The 26775-nt window shown below is 41.9% G+C and overlaps 1 protein-coding gene across 3 annotated transcripts in view; it reads right to left on the reverse strand.

Annotated features, from left to right (window-relative positions):
• The window catches only part of si:dkey-238d18.4 (TBC1 domain family member 17), a 61162-nt gene that overhangs the window by 14065 nt on the left and 20322 nt on the right, over positions 1-26775 (reverse strand). For 2 of the 3 annotated variants that reach the window (XM_041185576.1, XM_041185579.1), the window contains exons 3-8: positions 26502-26626; positions 23892-23995; positions 22094-22161; positions 21084-21230; positions 11603-11693; positions 6403-6551 (exon numbers count right to left, since the gene is read on the reverse strand). In XM_041185576.1, coding sequence (XP_041041510.1) covers positions 6403-6551; positions 11603-11693; positions 21084-21230; positions 22094-22161; positions 23892-23995; positions 26502-26626 — 684 coding nt within the window. The remainder of the gene's footprint in view (positions 1-6402; positions 6552-11602; positions 11694-21083; positions 21231-22093; positions 22162-23891; positions 23996-26501; positions 26627-26775) is intronic. The other variant, XM_041185577.1, reaches the window with a different exon arrangement.

Raw genomic sequence — 26775 nt, forward strand, 5'->3', positions numbered from 1 at the left:
GCAATGAACAGTTTGGGGATAAGACAGTTTAAATCAACAGCTTATCATCCGGAGTCACAAGGAGCTTTGGAAAGGTGGCATCAAACTTTAAAAACCATGATGATGAAAACATACTGTCAGGATTATCCACAGGAGTGGGATACATAAATTCCATTTTTGTTATCTCTTAGAGATGCTCCTAATGCATCGACTGGTTGTAGTCCTTTTGAACTAGTCTGTGGTCATGAGATAAGGGGATCACTGAAAGTGATTAATGAAAAATCAAAATTCAGAAACTATTCTTCTGGATTACATATCAAATTTCAGGGAAAAATTGAACAGAGCATGTGAGTGGGCTAGGAAACATTTAATGATATCACAGCAAGTGATGAAAATGAAGGCAGATAAGAAAGCTAAAGCTCGCAGTTTAGTTTCGGGAGAGGAAGTACTAGTTTTGTTACCAGTACTAGGTGGTTCATTAAATGCAAGGTTTAGTGGGCCTTACAGGATTGAAAAGAAGTTGAGCAAAGTAAATTATTTAATAAATACTTCGATAGAAGAAAGAAGCAGAAGAAGTGTCATGTAAATATGCTTAAAAAGTGCTTTGACAGGGAAGAGAAAAAGAAAGGGGGTGGACGATGAGAAAGACGTAGAAGTGCAAGACTCTGAAACTGATTTTCCTCTAACCAAATTTGATAATGAGAGGGTTCTTGAAAATTTAAATGAAATATTGAGTTACCTTCCAAACAAGTGTCAAAGTGATTTGGAAAAGCTGTTGCAGTCATTTGTGAAAATAAGTTGGGAGAGACAGACTTAGCTATACATGATGTGTCTGTACAAGTTTCATCTTCAATAAGGCAACATCCTTATAGATAAAATCTGGAAAAGTTATCACAAGTACAGAAAGAAATTGATTTCATGCTTCAAAATGATATCATTGAGTCTAGTTGCGGTAACTGGAGTTCACCTATTGTGCTGCTCCAAAACTGGATGGAACACAAAGGCTGTGTGTAGAGTATTGAAAGGTGAATGCTGTGACAAAAGCGGATTCATATCCATTCATGTCACCGTTGGGCGACTGCCTTGAGAAAGTGGGACAATGAAAATTTATCACAAAGATTGACTTGCTAAAAGGATATTGGCAGGTACCGTTGTCAGAGAGAACAAAGGAGATATCGGCTTTTGTGATGCCAGATGGACTATATCGTTTAAAGTCATACCACTTGTTATGAAGACTGACAAACAAAGTAATTGCAGGTCTAAGCAATTGTGCTGTTTATATTGATGATCTGATAGTTTTCAGTCAGACATGGGAGAAGCATTTACAGCATCTGGAAGAATTATTTTCCCAGTTACAAGAAGCTAATTTGATGATGAACTTAGCTAAAAGTGCATCTGCAAAAGTGCAAGTTACATATCTAGGCCATACCACTGGATATGGTAAAGTGACTCCGAGAGATGCGAAAGTCAAGGCTATTGTGGATTTCACAGTGCCTACAACAAAACGAGAAGTTTTGAGATTTCTGGGCATGAGTGAGTTTTATCGGAAATTTGTACCAAATTTTAGCTGAGTGGTTGCTTCACTGACTGAACTACGAAAAAGTAACAAGTAGTTTCAATGAACACTGGACTGTCAGAAGTTATTTGATAATTTGAAAACTGTATTAACTACAACACCAGTTTTGACAGTACCCAATTATGCCATGCAATTGAATTTGGCCGTTGACGCAAGCGATATAGGCATTGGGACCGTACTGTTACAAGATGACAACACTGGAATTGAAAAACTGACAGGGTATTTTTCACAGAAGCTGAATGTACAACAGAGAAGATATTCAATGATTGAAAAAGAGACCTTGAATTTGATGCTAGCATTGCAGCATTTTGAAATTAATGTTGCAAACAATTCATCAGAAACAATTGTTTATATAGACCACAATCCTTTGAAGTTTTTGGACAAATTGCGAGACAAAAGTGCAAGAAGTTTTAGATGGAGTCCGTTATTACAGTCATTTCATCCATGGATTATACATGTTGCTGGTAGAGAAAATTTGTTCGCAGATGCATAATTAAGAGTTTGAAGCTTAAAAGGAAAATTGGACATTTTAAAAAACCTGGACACTGGATTGCAGTGATTTCTATTGATACCAAGGACTTGTGTATATATATCGTTATGGTAATGCAAGCAGCTGGTACTGCAATAGTGTGATAAGTATAGCAGATAGTGCGAGATAGGTCATTAAAAAATGAAACCGTCTTTTAAAGTTATGACGGTTCATTATTCGATGGGGGAGATGTCATGAAGAGATATTGTCTATAATGTTATTGGAAATTATTTTTAAATTGGAATTTAGTAGGGTCTGTGTCTATGTGTGTGTTAATTGAATTAAGGCCAGCTAGTCTGGGTGCTTTGATGTATAGTAGTTTGAAGTGTTAATTGGGTAAACTGTAAAAAAGGTTAGAAGGTAAAGAGTACATTTGCATTTGTTGAATAATCCATCTAAAAGAATGGGTGAAATCTTGCACGAAGCTAGAAGACGTCAGGCAATGTGTTTTTTTCAGCTTACTAATAAAATTGGTAGAATGAAAGGGTTTGTTGGGAGAGGTAAAATTTTTTAAAAACCTAGTAATACAATGAAAAATTTACATTCAAAGGGGAAGCTAGGTATAAACAGAAGGGAATTTGTGTGTGAGGCAAAGACATTTAAGATCTAACCAACTTGTAAGCCCACAACTGTCTGCAAAGGAACCAAATTGCAAAGGAACCTTATTTTGAATTTGTAAGGTCAAAGGTACTTTGCCTGGTGTCTGTTTAAATTCTAAGGGTTATTGCTGCCTTGGCGAAGATTGATTTGGGAGTGATTAATTTGGGGATTTGTTTAAAAGTTATAGTAGTAATTTGTAGACATGTATATATGTCTAATTTGTTGTTAAATTAATATGTTTAATTTAATTTTATATAAAAAAAAACCTCCTGAAGCTTGGTAGTTTTATTCTTGAATTCAGAGCTGCATCTCAAACATACCAATTGAAAATATAGGTTATGACAATTGTTCAAGTTTCCCTCTGGGATTTAAACAACTCAGCCTTTACCAACTGCTGTGTCATAACACTCTGAACACAAAAGCTTATGGTGGTGTAAACTGCTGCCCTATATTCCATAATTACTGGAGTGAACCCAAATCCCACGTTCCATAATTACTGGAGTGAACCCAAATCCCACTTTCCACAATTACAGGTGTAAACCATGCCTTGCACCAATTGAAACAACATACTGCAGCAAAGAAACATTGTCCAAACTTGTTCTGTTTTACGTTTCTCCTTTGAAGCTATGGTACCCAGTTAAAGGCACCTTCTGGTCCCACAGCCAGGTGGCTATGCTTCACATGTGCCTAAACATTGAGTGTTATTTGTGCTCAGTATCGCAAGCACTTCTGGTCGATTCCTGATCTGACATCAACTCCCGCACACATTTCAGCTCGAATCACTAGAGAGTGCTCAAGAGCAGGATTCCTGGATAATTCTTTCTTTACTGTCAAAAGAGCTATGATGCTATTTGCAGCTTCTATATCACAGGTTTGAGTGCACTGTGGATGGGTTTTCTTTTCCCTGAAGAGAAAGAAGAGAGCCTCTGGAATGTTTTGACAGCGGTGTGGTGGGTTCTGACTCCTTTACCCTCAAGAGAGGGGTGTACCGGTTCCTGATTGGAGCAGAGATTGCATGACAGAGAAGGTTACACATCTTTATAGAGAACACATGATCGATGCAATCTCCTGCACTTGTTTCAATCATCTGGGGTTCAGAGAGGAATTTTCAGATTATTTACTCCCTTACTGACCTAGGGCTTTTTCCTCTGTTTTCTTTTTTGCCTCTCCCAGGAGATTATATTTTAAATCATACTTTATATTACATACGGAGGTTGAGAAGAAGTGTTTTGTCAGGATGTTCCAGCCACCATGAGGTGTGGTACAGGTTAAATCAGAATATTGTGGGTTCAAGTACTGAGGGACTGTTGCACTATCAGGAGATACTGTCTTTTGGGTGAGACATTGAACCAAGCCCTCGTCTTCTCTCACAGGTGGATGTAAAAGATCCCATGGCCACTATTTCAAAGAGAAGGGTTGTTATAACTAGTGTCCTGACTGACATTTATCTCTCTTAAAAAAAACAAATCATGTTGCAGTTTGTGGAATCTTGCTGTGTTCAAATTTGCTGCTGTGTTTGCCTGTGTAAACAAGTGATGGAATTTTGAAAATAAATATGGTCTACCCTTAAATCAGAAGTAAGCAACACTGAACTTTCTGATCCATGAAGGCTCTTGATAGAGTAAATAAGGAGAAATTGTTTCTACTGGCAGGAGGGTCAGTCAACAAAGGAGGCAAATTTAAGTTAATTGGCAAAAGAATCAGAGAGGAGATGAGGAGAACTTTTTTTAAACTAAGTTATTACTTCTTTTATCCACTCATAGGATGTGGGCATTGCTGGCTAGGCTAGCATTTATTGCCCTTGAAAAGGTGCTTGTGAGCTGCCTTCTTGAACCGCTGCAGTCCCTGTGGTGTAGGCTGGCGAGTTGCTGCAGTGCATCTTGCAGATGGCACACACTGCTGCCATTGTGCATTGGTAGTGGAGGGCGTGGATGTTTAAGATGGTAGGTGGGATGCCAATCTGGAATCTGCTGTCTGAAAAGAGCAGTGGAAGTAAATTCAATTATTAAATTCAACATAGAACTGGATATACAATTGAAAAGAAAACATTTTCAGATCTATGGAGCAGTGGGACCAATTGGAGAGCTCTTTCAAGGAACTGGCACTGAAATGACAGGCGAAATGGCCTCATTCTGTGCCAGAACATTCTATGATTCAGGCTTGTTGGATCAGCTGGATTTTCCCTGCCCATTGCATGTTCCTATTTTAATGGAGCTACTAGGGAGACTGGTGGATAAAAATATTAATCAAACAGCGTGTGTGACAGAGTGGGATATAGTATTAACATTCGGTGTCACAAACATGTACAGTGGTTGTGATAGTATACATTTTGTAAAAAAGTTAATCTTTCTTTTAAATGAGCACAATGAGCCTTAAAAATTCCTTCAAAAAGTCACCTGACATTTTACAATTGCAATGTTTGTCAAACTTCTAGAAGGCTCCAAGTGGATTGCAAATAGACATGTGAAGACATTTGAAATTCAATGTGCGTTTTCACGAAGGCAATCAGAAACTCATTGACAATGGCTTCCCTGGAGATGTGAAGAGCTCTTTCCTATCTGACCAAACCTGGAAGAATGGGAGCTATTCAAGTTAATAGCTGAGACATTTAAAAGGCTAATCACCTTGGCTAAAATATAATGGATGGAGCTTTTTATTTATTCTTTCTCAGGATTTGGGTGTCGCTGGCAAGGCCAGTAATTGTTGCCCATTTTCAATTGCCCTTGAACTGAGTGGCTTGCTGGGCTATTTTCAGATGGGCAGTCACGAGTCAGCCACATTGCTGTAATCACATGTAGATCAGACCAGGTAAAGATGGCAGATTTCTTTCCCCAAGAACATTGGCAAACCAGATGGGTTTCTACAATAAACGATGGTAGTTTCATGGTCCAGACTTGGGCTAACCCAATACCTAAAATGGAAGCATGATTTGACAGTTTGGGATTGTAGCCATTTTAAGTTTTGAACTGTATAAAGTCTGGCTGAGTACACCCATTTTGTGCAGAACACCCAGGAAGAACTCCAAGACACATCTTCAGAAAGGGCTCTCAGCCAAGGAAGAACAAGGAGGAAGGTTTCCAGTAATCAACTATTGTACTACTGAAAAGAATCTAGGCAACCTTCCAGTGTCATAACCTTCAAACTAATGAGGAACAAGAAACCTCCTCTCTCTCCCAAAACTTGCTTGAACTGCTGAGTCCACCTGCAAACTCTGACTAATCAACTGCAAAAGCCACTGCAGCTGCTGAACAAAATTTTTGAACTTCAACCCTTCAATTCAGACAACCAACAATTGAACTGCAAACTACAGACCTATAACCAAAACCTATATCCAAAAAGACTGAAGTGAATTTTATTTTTATAAGTATCTTTTATTCTTATCTGCATTTAATGTTTTTGTGTGTTCAGTTAGTAACTTTATTACTTCCTTACAAAAATAATGCTGTAAGTTACTTAACAAACAAACCTTTACCTTGTTTAAGACTAAAGCTTTGCTGCTGGTTATTTTTCAGTTGACTCACTTGCAAATTTTAAAAGGCACTACATAAACGTGCATACAAATTCTTAGCTCATGGACCATTTTGAGAAAATGCCTATTATATGGTCGTGACAATCGATCAATAAGCAGCAACTTAATAGTCAAATGCAAAGCACTCTGGACCACTTGACAGCTCACTGACATGGTCAACATTGCACTTGATTTCACCAGGTTACTCACCTTCCCTCTGGAAATGCGTCATTCTCTCCGAATGACGCGCGCTTTCTGCCTCCAGTGAACTCAGCTCAAGGTGGTGACTGCTGAGTATCTCAAATAGCCGGATTGCGTCGCTGTGCTCAAACTCTCGCTGAAATCCCAGAAGTAGCCACCTGCCAACAGGGAAGAGAAGGCAATCCCGCAGGGACCAGAAATGGAACAAGCTGTTAGCCCACTTATATTCAAAATTGTTATTACAAAGAATTATACAGAATTTTACAACACAGAAACACCATGCTAAATTTTTTCACCAATTAAATCTCCTCCCACTCCTCTTCATCTCACTCTATCAACATATCCTTCTATTCATTTCTCCCTCATATGCATATCTAGCCTCCCCTTAAATGCATCTATTGCTCTTCACTTCAACCACTCCCTGTGGTAGTGAGTTCCACATTCTCACCACTCTGTGGGTAAAGAAGTTTCTCCTGAAGTCTCTATTGGATTTAATAGTAATTATCTTATATTGATGGCCACTAGTTCTGGTCTCCTCCACAAGTGGAACATTTTTATGCATCTACTCTATCGAACCCTTTCATAATCTTAATAAATGTGCCGAAACAATCTCAACAACAGGAGTAGGTCTGCTTCCAGTTTATTAATTAGCGGTTCAAGAAGGCAACTTGCCACCACCTTTTCAAAGGCAGTTAGAGATGGGCAACAAATGCTGGCCTAGCCAGCGACCCCAACATAGCGTGAAAGAATAAAATAAAATTGAATATTGCTGGAAAGAGACATGATGTCAAAACTTTTCTTGCAATCATCAGGGCAGATGCAAGAATACCAAATTAAAAATTAAATTAAAAAATGAATTGTGAATAAAAGATACATTATGACAATCATCATTTTTATATCTCTCAAGAAGCCTGGCATCATCCAGGACAAAGCAACACGCTTGATCGGCACCTCAACCATCACCTTAAGCACCAGTCTCTCCACCGTTCGTGCAAACCTGAGGAGCTAATTATTTTCTTACATCTGTTGGCGGCCCAAAGGTGACTTTTCGAATCTAATACAATAAGTTAATCCTTTTCCCCATGTCCTTTGCATGTTCAACTGCAAGTGAAAGCTCTTCAGCAGATTGGTGATTCTTATTAGCCTCCCCCAAAGCACATTAGACAAGCGGGCTGGTTAATGTGTTCTTTCACAGTACACAGCAGCCAACCACACACTTGGATCTGCATGCCAAACTCAGGCAGAACGTTTATTATTAGTGGAACAGGAAAGAGGTCTGCTCTCACCATGTTTACAATGCCGGCTGAATATCAAAAGGAGTTTTTCTTAAAAAAGAATTTTGTTTTGAGGGTGTAGGGTTTGATCTTACATAAAATGGCAAGCTTTTCTGGCACTTCAGGACATGAGGATAGCAATTATGTTCTCATTTTGATGTACAAAGTGTTCCTATGAAATTCCTCTCCCATTTTCTGGAATGTAGTATTACCTAGGGTCTTTGTTACGATCTAGAACAAGCTGTCTGAAAGGGTGTTGGAAGCAAATTCAATTGCAACTTTCAAACGAGAATTTTTATTTATATAGCGCCTTTAACATAATGAATCATCCCAAGGTGCTTCACAGGAGCCTTAGAAAACAAAATATGATATCATGCCACTTAAGGAGAATTAGGTCAGATGACCAAAAGCTAAGTCAAAAAAGTGTGTTTTAAAGAATATCTTAAAGGACGGAAGCCAGGTAGAGAGACAGAGGTGTAGGAGGAAAATTCCAGAGGGTGGGGCCCAGGCAGCTGAAGGCATGGCCACCAATACAGGGGCAATTAAAATCATGGAGGCACAAGAGGCCAGGATTAGAGGTGCACAGAGATCTCAGGAGGTTGTGGGGCTGGAGATTCCAGGGAATCAGAGATAGGGAAGAGTGGCACCATGGGAGAATTTTAAAATCAAGACGTTGCTTGACCAGCAGTCAATGTGGGCAGTGAACTCAGAGGTGATAGGTAAATGGGGTTTGCTGCAAGTTAAGAAGGGGAAGCAGAGTTTTGAATGACCTCAAATTAACAGAGGGTAGAATGTGAGGGATCAACCAGGAATTCATTGGAATCATAAAGTCAAAAGATAACAAAGGTACAAATGAGGGCTTCAGCAGCACATGAGCTGAAACAGGGGTGTAGTTGGGCGATGGTGTGGAGGTGAAAATAGACTGTCTTAGTGGTAGCACAATTATGAGCTGGAAGCTCATCTCGGGATCAAATGTGACACCAAGGCTGTGAACAGACTGGCTGAATCTCAGACTGTTGCTAGGAAGGGGGATTGTGTCAGTAGCTAGGGAACATGCTTCAAAAAGGAATTGGATGTATTCTCGAAAAGGGCAAAGTTTGCGGGGGCTGTGGGGAAGTTACCAGGGGGGTGGAACTTATTAGGTAGCTCTTTCAAAGGAGCTGGCATAGACATGTTGGGCTGAATGGTCTCTTCCTGCTCTGTATGATAAATAACCTAAATGGTTATTTTCAACTGTACTGCCATGTAACGGGGATATTTATTATCAAAGTAGGATTCATTTCTCACTTGGGGAAAAAAAACCCCTTTCCCCAGGCCTCAAACAAATCCCTTGATCACCATAGCAACGTAGGTACATCAATATTCATTGGAAGGACTAGCATAGAGCTTCAAATATAAACATACCACTCAACTGAATTAGTCTTGGAAGACTGATTGGAGCATTGGGGACTGAGTTCGACAAATATAATGACTTTGTAATGAATTCCTTAAAATCAGCACATTAGCAATTTAAAAAAATCTAATTTCTGTTTGACTTGTAGGCTCAAAACCAGCAGATCCACACAGCTGTTAAAACATACTACAGGTTTTGAATGTGGTGCTACTGTGAATAAAATAAAACCAACCTTCCGATGGGTAGTTAGTTAGTATTCCCTCCATCACTGCAGCTTCATCCCAATAGGATTTCTGTCTCACTTTGTGTCAAAGTTACAGCGAGAATGGCTACGTCAGCTCAGAGGAAAGATTATTTCAACAAATAGGATCAAAGTAGTCCGGAATCTGGTCTAAGAATCTAAATCAGATCTCAGGACGGTATTGGCATGTTATTTCCTCCTATGGGTTAATGGCAATATCCTATTTATGCACGGGGGCTGAGCACATGATGAAAAACAACGAGTTGATGCCTGCTACCTAGAATTTTACAGCACAGAAACAGCCCTTTCGGCCCAAATAGTCCATGCTGTTGTTTATGCTCCATACATGCCTCCTCTCGCCCTACTTCATCTTGCCCTCTTGACATAACCTTCTATTCCTTTCTTCATCGTGTGTTTATCCAGCTTCCCCGTAATGATATCTACGCTATTCAGCACAACCACATTCTCACCACTCTGGGTAAAGAAGTTTCTCCTGAATTCCCTATTGGATTTATTAGTGACTCATATTTATGCCCACTAGATTTGGACTCCACACAAGTAGAAACATCTCTACATGCCCTATTGAAACCGCTTTGTAATTTTAAAAGGCCTTTATTCCATTCAGTTCTGGGCACCACACTTTAAAAAGGATGTGAAGACTTTAGAAAGGGTGCAGAAAAGATTCATGAGAATGGTTCCAGGGAGAAGTTGGGGTTGTTCTCCTTAGAAAAAGCAGAGAGGGGATTTGATAGAGGTATTCAAAATCACGAGGGGTCTAGACAGAGTAGATAAAGAGAAATTGTTCCCATTAATGGAAGGATTGCAAACAAGAAGAAACAGTTTAATGATTGGCAAAAGAACCAAAGGTGGCATGAGGAACTTTTTTTTCCCCACACTCAGCAAGTGGGTTGGATCTGGCATGACTGCCTGAGAGTGTGATGGAGGCAGGTTCATTCGAGCTCTTCAAAGGGGAATTAGATACGCACCTGAAGGAAAAAAATCATCTTGGGCCACGGAGAAAGGACAGGGGAGCTGGAATAGCTAAATTACTCTTGCAGGGAGGCAGCATGGGCTCGATGGGCTGGACGTGCCTTAACCATTCTTTAACAGGTCACTTCCCAAGTCTTCTTTTTCCTGGGGAAAAGGAGACCCAGCCTGTTCAATCTTTACTGATAGTGAAAACCCCTCTGTTCAGGTATTATTCTTCACAGGCCATACTCATTTCGATCTCCAAAATTACTTGACCACTGGAAGCACGAACATCGGAACAGGGGAAGGTCATTCAGTCCCTTGAGCTTGTTCCGCCATTCAGTGAGATCAATGATAATTGTTACAGCACAGGAAGCCATTCAGCCCATCATGTCTGCACCAAGTCTTCGAATGAGCAAATCACCTAGTGCCACTGCCCAGTCTCCTCCCCATAGCTCTGCACATTCTTCCTTTTCAGATAATAATGTTCAAAGCCTCAAATGAACCTGCCTCCACCACACTCTCAGGCATTGCATTCCAGGTCCTAACCACTCAGTGTCTTAATTCCATTCACCTACCTTGTTTCTACAACCTTTAATCCCCTTACCCAACAAAAATCAACCAAGGTTTGAAATCTTTGATTGATCCCCAACACTATTTTCAGGAACAGAGTTCTAGATTTCCACTACTTTTTGTGTGAAGAATTGCTTCCTGACACCACCCTTGAACAGCCTGGACTCCAGTTTTAAGGTTCTGCCCACTTGTTCAGGTCTCCTATCACCCCCCACCAGTCCTCCCCACACAAGAGGAAATAGTTTCTCTCTGTCTATCCTATCAATTCCTTTACAAAAACAGAATTACCTGGAAAAACTCAACAGGTCTGGCAGCATCGGCAGAGAAGAAAAGAGTTGACGTTTCGAGTCCTCATGACCCAATTCCTTTAATCATCTTAAACACCTCAAATAGGTTATCTCTTAATAATCACAGATAAGATTGCCAGGATGATAACTCTCGCCAGACACTTGAACTTTCCCTACAGCAGCCACGATTCTGCTGCCTCTCTGAATAGTGTTGCAATATGAACATTTGATTGGTGTTTGAATGAGGGGCAGCTTTGCTGGGAACTGATGTCTTCCTGAGGAAGTGGGTAGGTAAGGGGCTGAGTGTGATGTTGTATCTTGTGGAGAAAGGAGAATTTCACTCTTGCAGAGTGAAAGGAAAGTAGGGCTGGAACCGTGAAATCAAAACCTAGCACACACTGAAAAAAATGAGGCAGCTGATCTGTAAGTCTCCCTAAAGAGAGAAGGAACTGAGTGGCTATCATTACCTTACCTGTGACAGAAGGTGAGGCCATTCATATCATCCTTTAGAAGGTGTGCATAAAGTTGTGAATCCAGTTCCTTCAGGAGCTGCTCCTCAAGTCCTGGACACACATGAAGTACTTTGTAGTCAATTATTGCAAACAAAATTAAAACTCAAAAGTTGTGATCAAAAGCAGGTCTTAACTCATCAGTGAAAGCGCCCCCCCCCAGTACAAATAAACCATGTTAAATGGTGCATAGGAGCAGTAGGAGGCCATTCAACCCCTCGAGTCTGCTTTGCCATTCAATTAAATTATGCCCATTGTGCATCTTGATTCCATTTACCTGCCTTTGGTGCTGTAACCCTTAACATACTTGTCGAAGGGAAGGCTATCAATCTCAGTTTTTAAATTTTCAACTGACCCCAGACTCAGCAGCTTTTAGGGGGGATAGAGTTCCAGATTTCCACTACACTTTGTGTGAGGAAGTGTTTCCTCACATCACCCTCTGAACGACCTAGCTTTAATTTTAAAGTTCTGCCCTCTTAGAATCCCTGAATCAAAATGGAGCCTACACTGCGGTTGGCAAAACAAAACAATCAACTTGACGACAAACGAACAAAACAGCATGTGCGCACCCACACACATGCGCACACAGAATTTTCTTCCTGCCTTCTCCTGATTCATCCAAAGTTATGGATCCACAGACAGCAACTGTACATCATTACCATTCTCACCTAACCATCTTTCACATGTGATCCTAGACAATGAGACCCTGATAATTTTTTTTTTAAATTACTCATTCAAGGGATGTGGGCGTCGCTGGCCTAGCCTGTGTTTATTGCCAATCCCTAGTTGCCCTTAAGAAGGTGATGGTGAGCTGCCTCCTTGAACCACTGTAGGCCATGTGGTGTAGGTACACCACAGTGCTGTTAGGGAGGGAGTTCCAGGATTTTGACCAAGCAACAGTGAAGGAACAGCAATATATTTCCAAGTCAGAATGGTGAGTGGCTTAGAAGGGAACTTCCAGATGGTGGAGTTCCCATGTATCTGCTGCCCTTGTCTTTCCAGGTGGTAGTGGTCGTGGGTTTGGAAGGTGCTGTCTAAGGAGCCAAGGTGATTTCCTGCAGTGCATCTTGTAGATGGTACACACTGCTGCCACTGTGCATTGGCGGTGGAGGGATTGAATGTTTGTGGAAGGGGTGCCAATCAAGTGGGCTACTTTGTCCTGGATGGTGTCAAGCTTCCTGAGTGTTGTTGGAGCTGCACTCATCCAGGCAAATGGGGAGTATCCTATCACACCCCAGACTTGTGCCTCGTAGACAGTGGACAGGCTTTGGGGAGTCAGGTGGTGATTTATTCTCTGCAGGATTCCGAGCTTCTGACCTGCTCTTGTAGCCACAGTATTTATATGGCTAGTCCAGTTCAGTTTCTGGTCAATGGTAACCCCCAGGATGTTGATAGTGTGGGATTCAGTGATAGTAATGCCATTGAATGTCAAGGAGCAATGGTTAGATTCTCTCTTGTTGGAGATGATCACTGCATGGCAGTTAAGTAGCAAGTAACATTTGTGCCACAAATCTGCCCAAGCCTGGATGTTGTCCAGGTCTTGCTGCATTTGGACATGGACTGCTTCAGGATCTGAGGAGTCACAAATGATGCTGAACATTGTGCAATCATCAGCGAACATCCCCACTTCCAACCTTATGATGAAGGGACGGTCATTGATGAAGCAGCTGAAGATGGTTGGGTCGAGGACACTACCCTGAGCAACTCCTGCAGTGATGTCCTGGGGCTGAGATGACTGACCTCCAACAACCACAATCATCTTCCTTTGTGCTAGGTATGACTCCAACCAGTGGAGAGTTTTCTCCCGATTCCCATTAACTCCAGTTTTGCTAGGGCTCCATGATGCTACATTTGGCCTTGATGTCACTCTCACCTCAAAAGGTGAGCACAAACTCAAAAGCTGGTAGCACACCCGCTGAGTCTGGGACCAAAGAGTTCTAAATATGTGCCAGAAGTTCCACACAAACTCAGCCATGAAGGTAGGATAAAGTAAATTAAAATTGTGAAATGTTACTCAGAGGGAAATACAGGGACTTCGTCGGCACTGTCTCTCAAGCTACAATCTGATTTAGGCTTGCATAGAATGTACAGCAGCAAAACAGGCCATTCCACCCAACAGGGTTGTACTGGTATTATTGCTCCACAGGTACTTCCTCCCACTCTTTCTTCATCTCACCCTACCAGCATATCCTTCTGTTTCTTTCTCCATCATGTGTTTATCCAGCTTCCCATTAAATGTATCTATACTATTCACCGCAACCACTTCCTGTGGTAGCGAGTTCTACATTCTCACCACTCTCTGGGTAAATCAGTTTCTATTGAAGTCTCTTTTGGATTTGTTGGTGACTATCTCATATTTATGACCATTAGTTTTGGACTCTCTCACAAATGGAAACGTTCTCTCTACTCTAACCTATCAAACCACCACACAATCTTTATGATGTCTATCTGGTCACTTCTCAGCGCTCTGTTTTCTAGAGGAATAAAGAGAGAATACAAAAAATACAGATTTGCATTTATATAGCGCTTTTCACAACCAGCGGAAGGCCCAAAGAGCCTTATAGCCACTGAAGTACCTTTTCGAAGCGATGTCACTGTTATAATGTAGGAAATGCTGCAGCCAATTTGTGCACAGCAAGATCCCATCAACAGCAATGTGATAATGATCAGATAATCTGTTTCTCATGACATTCCTGGAAGGAAAAATATTGACCAGGACACCAGGGACCACTCCCAAATGCTTCTTTGAAATAGGATCATGGGGTCTTTTACATCCACCAGAGCAGGGACCGCACTGGAGTGTCAGCTTTGATCTTTGTGCTCAAGCCCTGCAGTGGGACTTGAACTCGGGACCTTATGGTTCAAAGGCGAGTGTGCTACCAGCTGAGCTGCAATTGACATACCATAAACTGTGGCCTATAAGTTGACCTAAGACAACCCCATTTTTGCATGATTTTTCTTATAATTGATGTATAAGACATTCTATACTCGCATTGTTAGTCAGCCTCAATTTTTCACCTGACAAATGGATATTTTAATTACTGGTACCTTACAACTGGGTGCAAGGGATCAAGCAGGTGCTTCAGGCTCTGTTGCTAAGATGTGCGGGAGTTTAAGACATGCCCACTCTGTGTTGGTGTCGATGGTATTTCAAAATGGCGACCGCCCACACCCACGCCGATGGTGCACTTCTTTCCTCACTGAACAAGTCAACTCTGTTTTTGAAGGAATTTTCTGAGGCTTCAAAGGTTGACTTATACGCCAACATCTACAGTAGTTTAAATTTAGGACTGATTCTTCTTTCTTCACCCACACCCCTAACCCCAGGCAGAGAACTGAAAAAGTTATTCTTGCTGGGTTTTAGTTTCTTTCATAGGGCCTATTTTCTCTCTCTGTTGGAGAAATTTGTTCCATCTCATTATTTCTCTTTAAAAAAAAAAGCCGACTCCGCTCACCCCCCCATCCACATTATTCAGTCAGACCAGTGTCTGCTGGCCGATAACCTGATGGTTAACAGCATTGGCTTGAAATGTAGACAGCAACGAGTTTGGAGTTCTGGGCTGAATCAAATTCAAATCTATTCACCACATTTAATTAGACCTCAGCATAGACATTAATAGGAACAGGTCACTAACATGAATCATTTCAATTCCATTAAGTCCTCATTCCCACCATTGGGAGTATAGTCAGGGGTGTATATATATATATATATATATATATATATATGTATTTGGGGAATTCTGGTCTCTTACATGTCCCTAATTTCCATCGCTCCATCATTGGTGGCCAGGCCTTCAGCTGCCTGGGGCCCTAAACTCTGGGATTCTCTTAAATCTCTCCACCTTTCTTGCCTCCTTTAACACGCTGCTTAAGACCTACCTCTTTGCCCCAGATTTCTGGTCACCTGTCCTAATATCCCCTGACGCCACGTGGTGTCAAGTCTTTGTCCGATAGTCACTCCTGTGAAGCACCCAGGGGCATTTTACAATGTTATAGGTGCAAAACAAATGCAAGTTGCTGTTCCTGTGTGGATCGGTTGAAAGCTTAATCCTATCATATGTATGCTGACTGCTCCTTAATTGGCCCTGTTGCCCACCCGAGGGCATCACATTGTGTGCATGCACTGGTCAGTCATACGCAACCAGGTACGTATCGAAATGCCAGTGTTCAACCACCTCATACTGAAACCAGCCATGCTATATGGGCTTTAGGTGTAAATACTTAGGCTGTGCTGCTGCACTGGCCATCAAGCAAAAGAGCCTTAGGTTAACCCCAGACCAGGATCGAAACAGTCATTTCACTCCTCAGTTACTGACTCCATCCCTCTCCCTGGCAACAGTCTAAGATTAAGCTGGTCTATTTGCAACCTTGGTATCATATTTGATCACGAGATGAGCTTCATATTCCTGCTCTCTTCAAGGCCATCTATTGCCACTTCCATAACGTTGTTCTACTTCGCCCTGCTCAGCTCATCTGCTGCTGAAATCCTTAATAATACCTTTGTTACCTTTAGATCCAACCATTTCAATGCACTCCCAGCTGGTCTCCCACATTCTTACTTGTTTTATAATGTTCCTGTGAAGTGCCTTGGGATTTACATTAAAGCTGCTATATAAATATTAGTTGTTGTTCCTTCTCAAGGTGAACCCTTTCCGATGAAGGAGCTGCACGGTGGGTTGGCAGTTAATGGGCTTAAAGCAAGGGACCCAAAAATGCAATTGCATCAGAGCATGGTCTGGATGGTCTTGCCAGGGTTGTGCCTTCCAATACTGACCACCAGATTTTGAGGGGTCAGTGGGAAGGGATCTAGTCAGTATGGGCTAGGTGGCTACATGCACTATTAGCAATGCATCTCCAGCACCTCTGGCCCAACACTGGGGTGGCAGAATGGGGACAGTGTGTGGCCTAGCATTCCCTTACCCTGGCCATATGTCCTACGAATTCTTATACAGAACAATGCTGCCATTCTTCAGAGATCCATCAAGTAAAAGAGCCTTAGTTTAACTGCAGGCCAGGATCGGAAACAATTGTTTCATTCCTCAGCTACCAATCCTGATTCCATCCCTCTCCCTAGCAATAGCCTGAGATTAAACCAGTTTGTTCGCAAGATTGGTGTCACATCTGATCTTGGGATGAGCTTCTGAGTTTACATTCGTGCCATCTCCAAGATCGTCCATTTTCGTAACACCTTTCGACTTAGCTCCATCTCAGCTCATCTGCTGCTGAAGCCCTGCTCACCAATGGGGGACACACTCACACTCGCTTGCTAGGTGTACCAGCCTCCAGAGACATGCCACCCAACTTAGCCAATGTACTGGGAACTCCTAGCATAGGGAGTCCCTGCCCCTGACCCTGTAAGTGGATGCCAGTAGTTCTGCTTTTACAAGACATGTCAGAAATAGCAGAGATGATGCATCCTGTTTCTGGGGGGCTTCAAAGGTCCCTTATAAGGGTTACACTGGAGCTCACGTTGGCTTTTGGGCCCTATATATATATATATATAGATAACTGTTGGCCATACCTCAGTGGGTAGCACTCTCAGTGAGCAAGAGCGAGCCTTGAGTCAGAGATAATTAATAGTCACAAAAGCAGTGTTAAACTTCAAACTGGCATGCCATGGATATTGGACAGGAGATGGCAGCAAAGTGTCAAAATCTATAACATTATACAGGAAACCCACTGATTAGAACCATAGTCACATAAAAAGGAAGTGCACACATTGAGGATGTGGCACTACCATAGATTTCAAACAGGTCCAGCAACTCAAGCCTAGGTATCCATGAGGTGTTGTGAGCCATCAGCAGCAGCAGAACTGTACTCGAGCACAAGCTGTAACCTCTTGGTCCAGTATATCTCCCAGTCTACCATTACTATCATGACAGGGGATCAACCCTGATTCAATGAAGAGTGCAGGAGGGCATGCCAGGAGCAGCACCAGGCATACCTAAAAAAGAGATGTCAACCAGGTGAAGCAATAGCACAGGACTACATGTGTCCCAAACAGCGTAAGTAACAAATGATACACAGAGCTAAGCGATCCCACAATCAACGGATCAGATCTAAGCTCTGCAGTCCTGCCACATCCAGTCGTGAATGGTGGTGGACAATTAGACAACTCACTGGAAGAGGAGACTCCACAAATATCCCCATCCTCAATTAGGGGGGAGCCCAGCGCATCGGCGCAAAAGATAGGGCTGAAGCATTCGTAACAATCTTCAGCCAGAAGTACCAAGTGGATGATCCACCTCAGCCTCCTTTGGAGGTCTCCAACATCACAGATGTCAGTCTTCAGCCAATTCAATTCACTCCGCATGATATCAAGAAACAGCTGACGGCACTGGATACTGCAAAGCTTATGGGCCCTGACAACATCCCTGCAATAGTGCTGAAGACCTATGCTGCAGAGTTAGCCATGCCACTAGCCAAGCTGTTCCAGTACAGCTACAACACTGGAATCTACTCAGCAAAGTGGAAAACCCAACCCAGTCAATTATCACCCCATCAGTCTGTTCTCAATCATAGGTAAAGAGATGGAAGGGGTTATCAACAGTGCTATCAAGCAGCACTTGTTTAGCTATAACCTGCTCACTGACGCTCAGTTTGGGTTCCACCAGGGTCACTCAGCTCCTGATCTCACTGCAGCCTTGGTATAAACATGGGCAAAATAGCTGCACTCCAGAGGTGAGGTGAGAGTGATTGCCCTTGACATCAAGGCAGCATTTGACCGAGTGTGGCATCAAGGAGCCCTAGTAAAACTAGAGTCAATGGGAATTGAAGGGAATCTCTCCACTGGTTGGAGTCACACCCAACACAAAGGAAGATGGTTGTGGTTGTTGGAGGTCAATCATCTCAGTTCCAGCACATCACTGCAGGAATTTCTCAGGGTAGTGCCCTTGGCCCAACCATCTTCAGCTGCTTCATCAATGACCTTCCTTCCATCATAAGGTCAGAAGTGGGGATGTTCACTGATGATTGCACAATGCTCACCACCATTCGCAACTCCTCAAATGCTGAAGCAGCTCATGTCTAAATGTAGCAAGACCTGGACAATATCCAGGCTTGGTCTAAGAGGTGGCAAGTAACATGCGTGCCACACAGTGCCTGGCAATGATTATTTCCAACAAGAGAGAATCTAACTATCACCCTTTGACATTCAATGGCATTACCATCGCTGAATCCCCCACTATCAACATCCTGGAGGGTTACCATTGACCAGAAACTGAACTGGGCTAGCCATATAAATACTGTGACTACAAGAGCAGATCAGAAGCTAGGAATCCTGCAACGAGTAACTCACCTCCTTACTCCCCAAAGCCTGTCCACCACCAAGGCACAAGTCAAGATTGTGATGGAATATTCTCCACTTGCCTGGATGAATGCAGCTCCAACAACACTCAAGAAGCTCAACACCATCCAGGACAAAGTAGCTGCTTGATTGGCACCCCTCCCACAAACATTCACTCCCTCCACCACTGACGCAGAGTGGCAGCAGCGTGTACTGCCTACAAGACGTACTGCAGGAACTCACTTAGGCTTCTTAGACGGCACCTTCCAAACCCACAACTGCTACAATCTAGAAGGACAAGGGCGGCAGATACATGGGAACACAACCACCTGCAAGTTCCCCTCCAAGTCACACACTATCCTGACTTGGAACTATATCGACGTAACTTCACTGTTGTTGGGTCAAAATCCTGGAACTCCCTCATTAAAAGTACTGTACATGTACCTACACCACATGGACTGCAGCGGTTCAAGGAGGTGGTTCATCATTACCTTCTCAAGAACTATTTGGAATGGACAATAAACGCTGGCCTAGCCAGCAATAGTCACATCCCATGAATGATTTGGTTAAGGTGGTTTTTTATTAAATTCAAAGACAGCATAATTGGAAAAAATAATGGTACCAGGGTGAGGAACTTCAGTTAGGTGGAGGGACTGGAGAAGCTGGGGTTGTTCTCATAGGTACACAGGAAACAGAAACAGGAGTTGGCCATTCAAACAGATCATGGCTGATCATCTACCTCCATGCCATTTTTCCCCATTATCCCCACATCCTTTGATGTAATTGCTTTCCACAAATCTATCGATTTCTGTCTTGAACATGCTCAATGATTGAGCTTCCACAGCCCTCCTTAGAACAGAGAAGGTTAAGGGGAGATTTAATGGAGGTTTTCAAAATCATGAAGGCTTTTGAGTAAACAAAGCAAAACTGTTTCCACTGGCAGGAGGGTGGATAACCAAAGGACACAGATTTAAGATAATTAGAGGGACCAGAAGTGAGAGAGGAAGAATTTCATTTTTACACAGCAAAATGGTGATGACCTGGAGTGCACTGCCTGAAAGGGCGATGGAGGCAGAGTTAATAGTAACTTTCAAAAGGGAACAGGATAATTACTTGAAAAGAAAAAGTGGAGAAAGAGTTGGGTAGGAGATAATATGGGGGAGGGGGTGGTTTGTGGAGTTGGACTAATTGGATAGTTCTTTCAAATAGCTGGCATAGGCACAATGGGCCAAATGGCCTCCCATCTATGTTGCAAAATTCTGTATCAACATATTCTTTTGTTCCTCTCCCCTTCCTGTACTTAACAAATTGCCCTTAAATGTATCTATACTATTTATCTCAACCACTCCCTGTGCTAGAGTATTCCACATTCTCACCACTCTCTGGGTGGAGAGGTTTCTCCCAAGTTACTTATTAGATTTATTAATAACCATCATATTTATGCCAAGTTTTGGAAGCAGAAAAGTCTTCTTTACATCTATCCTATTGAAACCCTTCATAATTATAGACAGCTCTATCAGATCACATCTCAGCCTCCTGTTTTGTAATGAAGAGACCCAGTCTGTTCCTAGGTCACAGCGCTTCTGATGAGTGTTGCTAAGTGTTGCGGTTGAGATGTAAAATGGCACCATAAGTGGCACCCACACCTGTCTGAAGTGACGTTGGGAAGTACAAACAACGGCCAGGGTCATAAATCTTTGGAGCTCTCTTCCCCAGAGAGCAGTGGAGGCAGGGGTAGATAGTTTCTTGACTAACAATGGAGTCAAAGGTTATAGGGGGTAGGCGGAATGTGGAGTTGAGGCCACAATCAGATCAGCCATGATCTTATTGAAAGACGGAGCTGGCTCGAGGCTGAATGGCCTACTCCTGCTCCTAATTCAAATGATCGATACCCTCTGTGCACTGGGAGAACTGTTTGGCTTGCAAGAGAACAAAAACAACCTGCATTAAAATAGCACCTTCAATGGACTAAAACGTCTCAAGATGCTCCCACAGAAGTGTTTTTAGACAAAATGGACACCCAGCCACATAAGGACCAATGACTAAAGTCTTGGCCAGAAAGACATGTTTTAAGGAGAGTCTTCAAGAAGGAGAGGTGAGTAGACCTATAAAAAAGAAGTCCCAGCTCAAATCTGAACATATGGCTGAAGTGGACTTACTAATTTTCCTTATCAAGCCTTCTTCTTTGAAGTCGAGAGACACTTTCTCAAAGTAGAATGTAGAGCACCAGTATGCATCCACCTCAGAGTCCAACACCTCTAAAAATCGGCTAACAAGGTCATTCATGCCTTGAGCATAGCTTACATCTAAAATAAGACAAGGACAAAGCATTTATTAGAGAACATACATTTTACACACCTTCTTAAAGAGTTATCTTTAAATCAGAAATTACAGTTATGAATGTTAATTTCATAAACTGAGACTACATGGTCTTTTTTAAAGGCAACTATGATAATAACAAATGATAAATCTGACTGTATTTTTAATTCATTCATGGGGTATGTGCATCACTAACAAGGCCAGCATTTATTGCCCATCCCTAACTGCCCATAAGAAGGTGAAACAGGGGAGATTTTGACCTCAGAGGTGGTAAGACAATTTCATAACCCATGATAATATGCCAGGACAATAGTCTGTATTTTAATAAAGTCCTTCATTATTGTCAGTTCTGGCTCAGTGGATAACACTTTCACCTCAGAGTCAGTAGGTTACGAATTCAAGTCCTGCTCCTCTGATTTGAACATAAAATCCAGATTGAAGCTCTCAGGTCAATACTGATGGTGCACTGTCGGAGGTGCCATACTTTGGATAAGATGCTAATCCCCAGGTTCGGTATGACCGTTCAGGTGAACATAAGAAATCCCACACTATGATTTGGAGATGAGCAAAGCGGTTCTCCCTGGTATCCTGACCAACATTTACGCCTCATGCAAAAATCACAACAATCAGATTATCTGGTCATTATTACAATGCTGCTTGTGGAATCTTGCTGTGCACAGGTTGGCTGCTGCGCCCCCTATATTACAACAGTGACAATACTTCAAAAGTACTTCATTAGCTGGACATCCTGAGATCATGAAAGGTGCTTTATAAATGCAAGACTTTTTTTTCTGTAGATGACGCAAGGAAGGAACACTGAGAAGAGAACCAAATGTAATGATTGTGTTACCTGGATGAAATGCAGCAAAAGTGATGAGTATGTCTCGCAACACCATTAGGTTGATCGCGCCTTCATTTCTAGGGAACAGAACAAGCATCGTATTGAAAAATAGATAACCAGACCAGACCAGAGAAACAGGATAAAAATAGAAAATGCTGGAAAAACTCAGCAGGTCTGACAGCATCTCTGGAAAGAGAAATAGAGTTAATGTTTCGAGTCTGCACAACTCTGTCGTGAATTCATGAAAAATGCAATGATGGAGACAGTCCTGGGCACCCCACATTCGGGAGGATATATTGGCCTTGGAGGGAGTGCAGCCCAGATTCACCTGAATAATACCTGAACTCTAAGGGTTTAATTAGGAGGAATGACATAAATTAGGAATAAAAACAGAAAATCCGGACATCCTCAGGAGGCCAGGCAGTGTTTGTGGAGAGAAAAACAGAGTTAATGTTTCAGATCAATGATCTTTCGTCAGGACTCCTGTAACTATGAACAAGGTCATCCTGTAAAGCTAACTCTGTTCCTCTCTCCACCAAGGCTGCCTGACCTGCTGAGTATTTCCAGCATTTTATGTTTTTACTTCACTATTCCATAATATTTCACTTTCATTTACATAAATTAGGGTTGCATTCCTTGGAATCTACATGGTTAAGGGGGATCCTGTATCACAATGGTAGCGCCCCAGCCTCTGGGCCAAAGCTTTGGGTTCAAATCCCACATGTAGACTTGTTGGCCACAGGAGGAACATACAGTTTAATAGGCTGATAACCAGCTCAGGCACCCATCCACCACCTCCCCAATATCCTCCAAAGGGAAAAAAGTGTTTGTGAAGAAATGCTTAAAAAAAAAAGGGGTGACTTGATCAAATTCTGAAATATTAAAGGGGAACTGATAGTTTCTTTCTGTCTAGCCTATTTTCACTGGTTTGGGAGTCTAGGATGAGGGCACGTACCCTAAATATCAAAGCCAGACCTCTCAGGAATGAAATTAGGAAACAGTTCTACACACGTACCAAAGCTACTCTGATATATTCAGTTGTTCGATTGTATGTTCCCTTGCAGAAAGGTGGAAAGCGTTAAAAAAGGAACCTCTCAAATCCCACCCCCCATTGCGGCAACCTCACGAAAGTAATTGTGGAATGGATTTAAGGAGAAAAAACACCATTCCACAAATAAGATATAGAACGAATAGACTTTGAGATAACCCATTTCCCAAAACTCATAAACAGTATGTAAATTGAGAATTTAATGAACTTAACCTGGCAACACATGATCTATGGACTTTAATACAAAATGCAGAGTGCAGTAGATCTTTCATTTTTATTCTATAAATTAAGGAGACCTGCACTTTGCAATGTATTGTAATTATTTGTGTGCTGAAAATGTGCAATCTTTTTATTATTTTATAAAATATTTTAATTTTAATGATTGTCTATAACAATGTTATGATTTATAATTACTTATTTAATTTGTAGCATCATCACAATTCAGCACCAGCCGCCAAATAAACCAATGATCTAAAGGTGGTAGTAGTTTGGAGCTCTTCCACAAACGGCAACTGATGCTACATCAATCGCAAATATTAAATCCAAGATGGTAACTTTCAGTTGCCAAAGCTATTAAGGGATACAGTGCAAAGGTGGATATTTGAAGTTAGATTGCTGATCAGCAGAGATTTCACTCTGCGGTGAAGGGACTAAATGGCTTGCTCTCATCCCTCTGAGTAGGGAGGTAGCAGAACACCTTCAGGAGAGGATCTGAAAGCAATCAGTCCTTCCATATGCACTAGGTTTAAAAACACTTACTGATAGTAATCCAGGTCTCTTTCAGTTCTTGGTACATCTTTGTCTATGATCCTAATTGCTTCATGCAGTTCATGTACATTGATTCTCTGACGGTCCACATAAACCTGGAGAACAGTTTACAAAATGTTCATCTTTATATCATCCCATTAATAATTTAATCTCATTTTTCCATTAAATAGATTTCCAATGCATTGTTGGTTCACAAGATTTGGGCATTGCATGGACAGGCTTGAGAAAATGGTATTGTTCTCTTCAGAGCAGAAAAGGTTAAGGGGAGATTTAATAGAGATGTCTAAAACTGTGAAGGGTTTTGACAAGAGTAAATAAAGAGAAACTGTTTCCACTGATAGGAAGGTCCGTAATCAGAGAACACAAATTTAAAGCAATTGGTAAAGGAATCAAAAGCTGGAGATGAGGAGAATTTTTTTCATTTCCTTTACACAGTAAGCTGTTATGATCTGGAATGCGCTGCCTTAAAAGGTGGTGGAAGCAGATTCAACAGTAACTTTCAAAAGAGAATTGGATAAATCCTTGAAAGGGAGAAAAATTGCAGGTTGATGGGGAAAATGTAGAGGAGTGGGATTAATTGGCCGGCTCCTTCAAAGAGTTGGCACAGTCATGATAAGCCAAATGGCCTCTTTCCATGCTGTAAGGTTTTTTTGATTCCATAATTAGAAGTAAGCGTTAGATCAGGGGTCAATAATAACACATAGCTAGATTTCAGCCAGTCACAATTACATGTCTGCAATCTCGGGCAGCCCCACCACCCTCCGAGATCTCTGTCCGCACATCTAATTCTGGCCTCTTAAGCATGCCCAATTTTCATTGCTCCACCATTGGCATCCTAAGCGTCAGCCTAAGTTCTGGAATTTTCTCTCTAAACCTCTCTGCCTCCCTTTCCTCCTTTAAGATGCTCCTTGAAACCTACCTCTTTGACCAAACGTTTGGCCATAGAACAAGAAGAAAATCTGAGCTAATACCTCCTTATGTAACTCAATGCCAAATTTTGTGATATAATACTGCTGTGAAATGCTTTGGGGTGTTTATTTTGAAGGCGCTATATAAATATAACTTATGATGTCCTGCTCATTATACATTCTTTCTGCAGCATCTGAAAACCAGCTGTTGCAATGCCAGCAGCAGTCACTATGGTCAATTTAAATTCCGAGTTCTCCACACAATATGAAATTTCAATATCCAACTAAAGACCTTTTAAGTGCAGAAAATGTTACAATTATAGACTTTGAGGATATATAATGTGGTACTCCTTCACTGTCATTGTATCTGACATCCGTAACTGGTATTAAGCTGGCCTATACATCTGGGTGACTAACATCTACTCAAAATACAAGCATAGAATGCAGGAGACCCTCAACTGGGTTTGTATATGTGGAGAGAGAGAAACAGAGTTAATGTTTCAGGTCGACGACCTCTGTCAGAACCTAGTGGTGATCTTAGGTGGTAAGCTTAGCACTGGTGGGGCCACTGGAAAGTCAGGGGAGATGACTGGGCTTCCTCTTGTTGGCAATAGTCGCTGCCTGGCACTATAGTGGCACAAAAGGTAACTGATCTGAAATGTAAACTCTGGTCCTCTCTTCACAGGTACAACCAGACAAGTGCTTCCAGCATTTTGTGTTTGTGTTTCCGATTTCCAGCATCCACACTATTTTTACCTTACATGCAAGTTCTACTCGAAACGCCTTCCAACTGCTTTCTTCGTCGATGGCGAAAGGAAAGGAAGTGAGAGTGAGCACACTTGGAAGGGAGGTGGACTACGTTCAAGTTACAAGGCCAAGAAAATGCCGACATCCTGAGTTACCCACATCAGCCATAATTTCAAGGGAAGCAATAAATTTGTGGGAGTGCTTCTAGATATTGCTCAGTGGATGGATGTGGAGAGAGTGTGGCAGAATGGGGAAAGGTCTCCTCTGCAAATTCTTGCCGAGAAATTTTTTTAAAGATTTTTTTTTTAAAAATCGACATTTTATCAACCTACTTTATTCTGTGAAGCTAGTTACTAGAGCTTGCTGGAAATTAAGTTACATCACTCACAGAACAGATTATTGAAATTGCAGATTTCTGATGTTCCTTAGAGTACCAATATTCATTTACTGTATCATTAGAATTTTAGTCAAAGAATCTTACAGCACAGAGGGACAGATCAGCCATGATCTAACTCAATGGCAGAATAAGCTCAAGGGTTTGAAAGGCCTCCCTCCTGTTCCTGTATTTAAATTACTCCATGCCTTGACCATCCATCCATGGAGAGAGAAGCAGATTTTATGTTTCAAATCAATCATCTTATGTGCCACGATAGTGCCAGGCAGTGACCATGTCCAACAAGAGGAAGCCCAACCGTCTCCCTTGACCTTCCAGTGGCCCCACCATTACTGAGTTTACCACCTTGAGATCACATTAGGTTCTGACAAAAGGGCATCAACCTGAAATGTTAACTTTCTCTCTCCACAGATGCTGCCAGACTTGAGGATTTTTTTTGAACATTTTTTTTTAAAAGCTGAGGCCAAACCAATGATATTATATAACCATTACCACATGTGAAATGAACATTTGGTGCGTTTTAGCAATGCCTTGGCCGTTTGTGAAACCGACCTTTGCCTGCAGCTCTATAAAGGTCATCTGCTCACTCTTCTCCTCCGAAAGATCCACTTTCTGCTCTTTAAGATTGCAGGCACCTCCAGTTTGTTGATAAGCAAGGGCCGCTTCATAAAGCTCTGCTACAGGGATAAAGCAAAAAACACCAGAGATCAGCCACACACACACACCATCTACTTCAGAAATAAGCCAACATCCCAAGGGTGCCAATTCCATTGGGCTGGCAGATGGTGCTGATAAGGATAAGGAGCTGGCAACTCAAATTATACTG

This window comes from Carcharodon carcharias, chromosome 4, assembly GCF_017639515.1.
Source record: "Carcharodon carcharias isolate sCarCar2 chromosome 4, sCarCar2.pri, whole genome shotgun sequence".
Lineage (NCBI taxonomy): Eukaryota > Metazoa > Chordata > Chondrichthyes > Lamniformes > Lamnidae > Carcharodon > Carcharodon carcharias.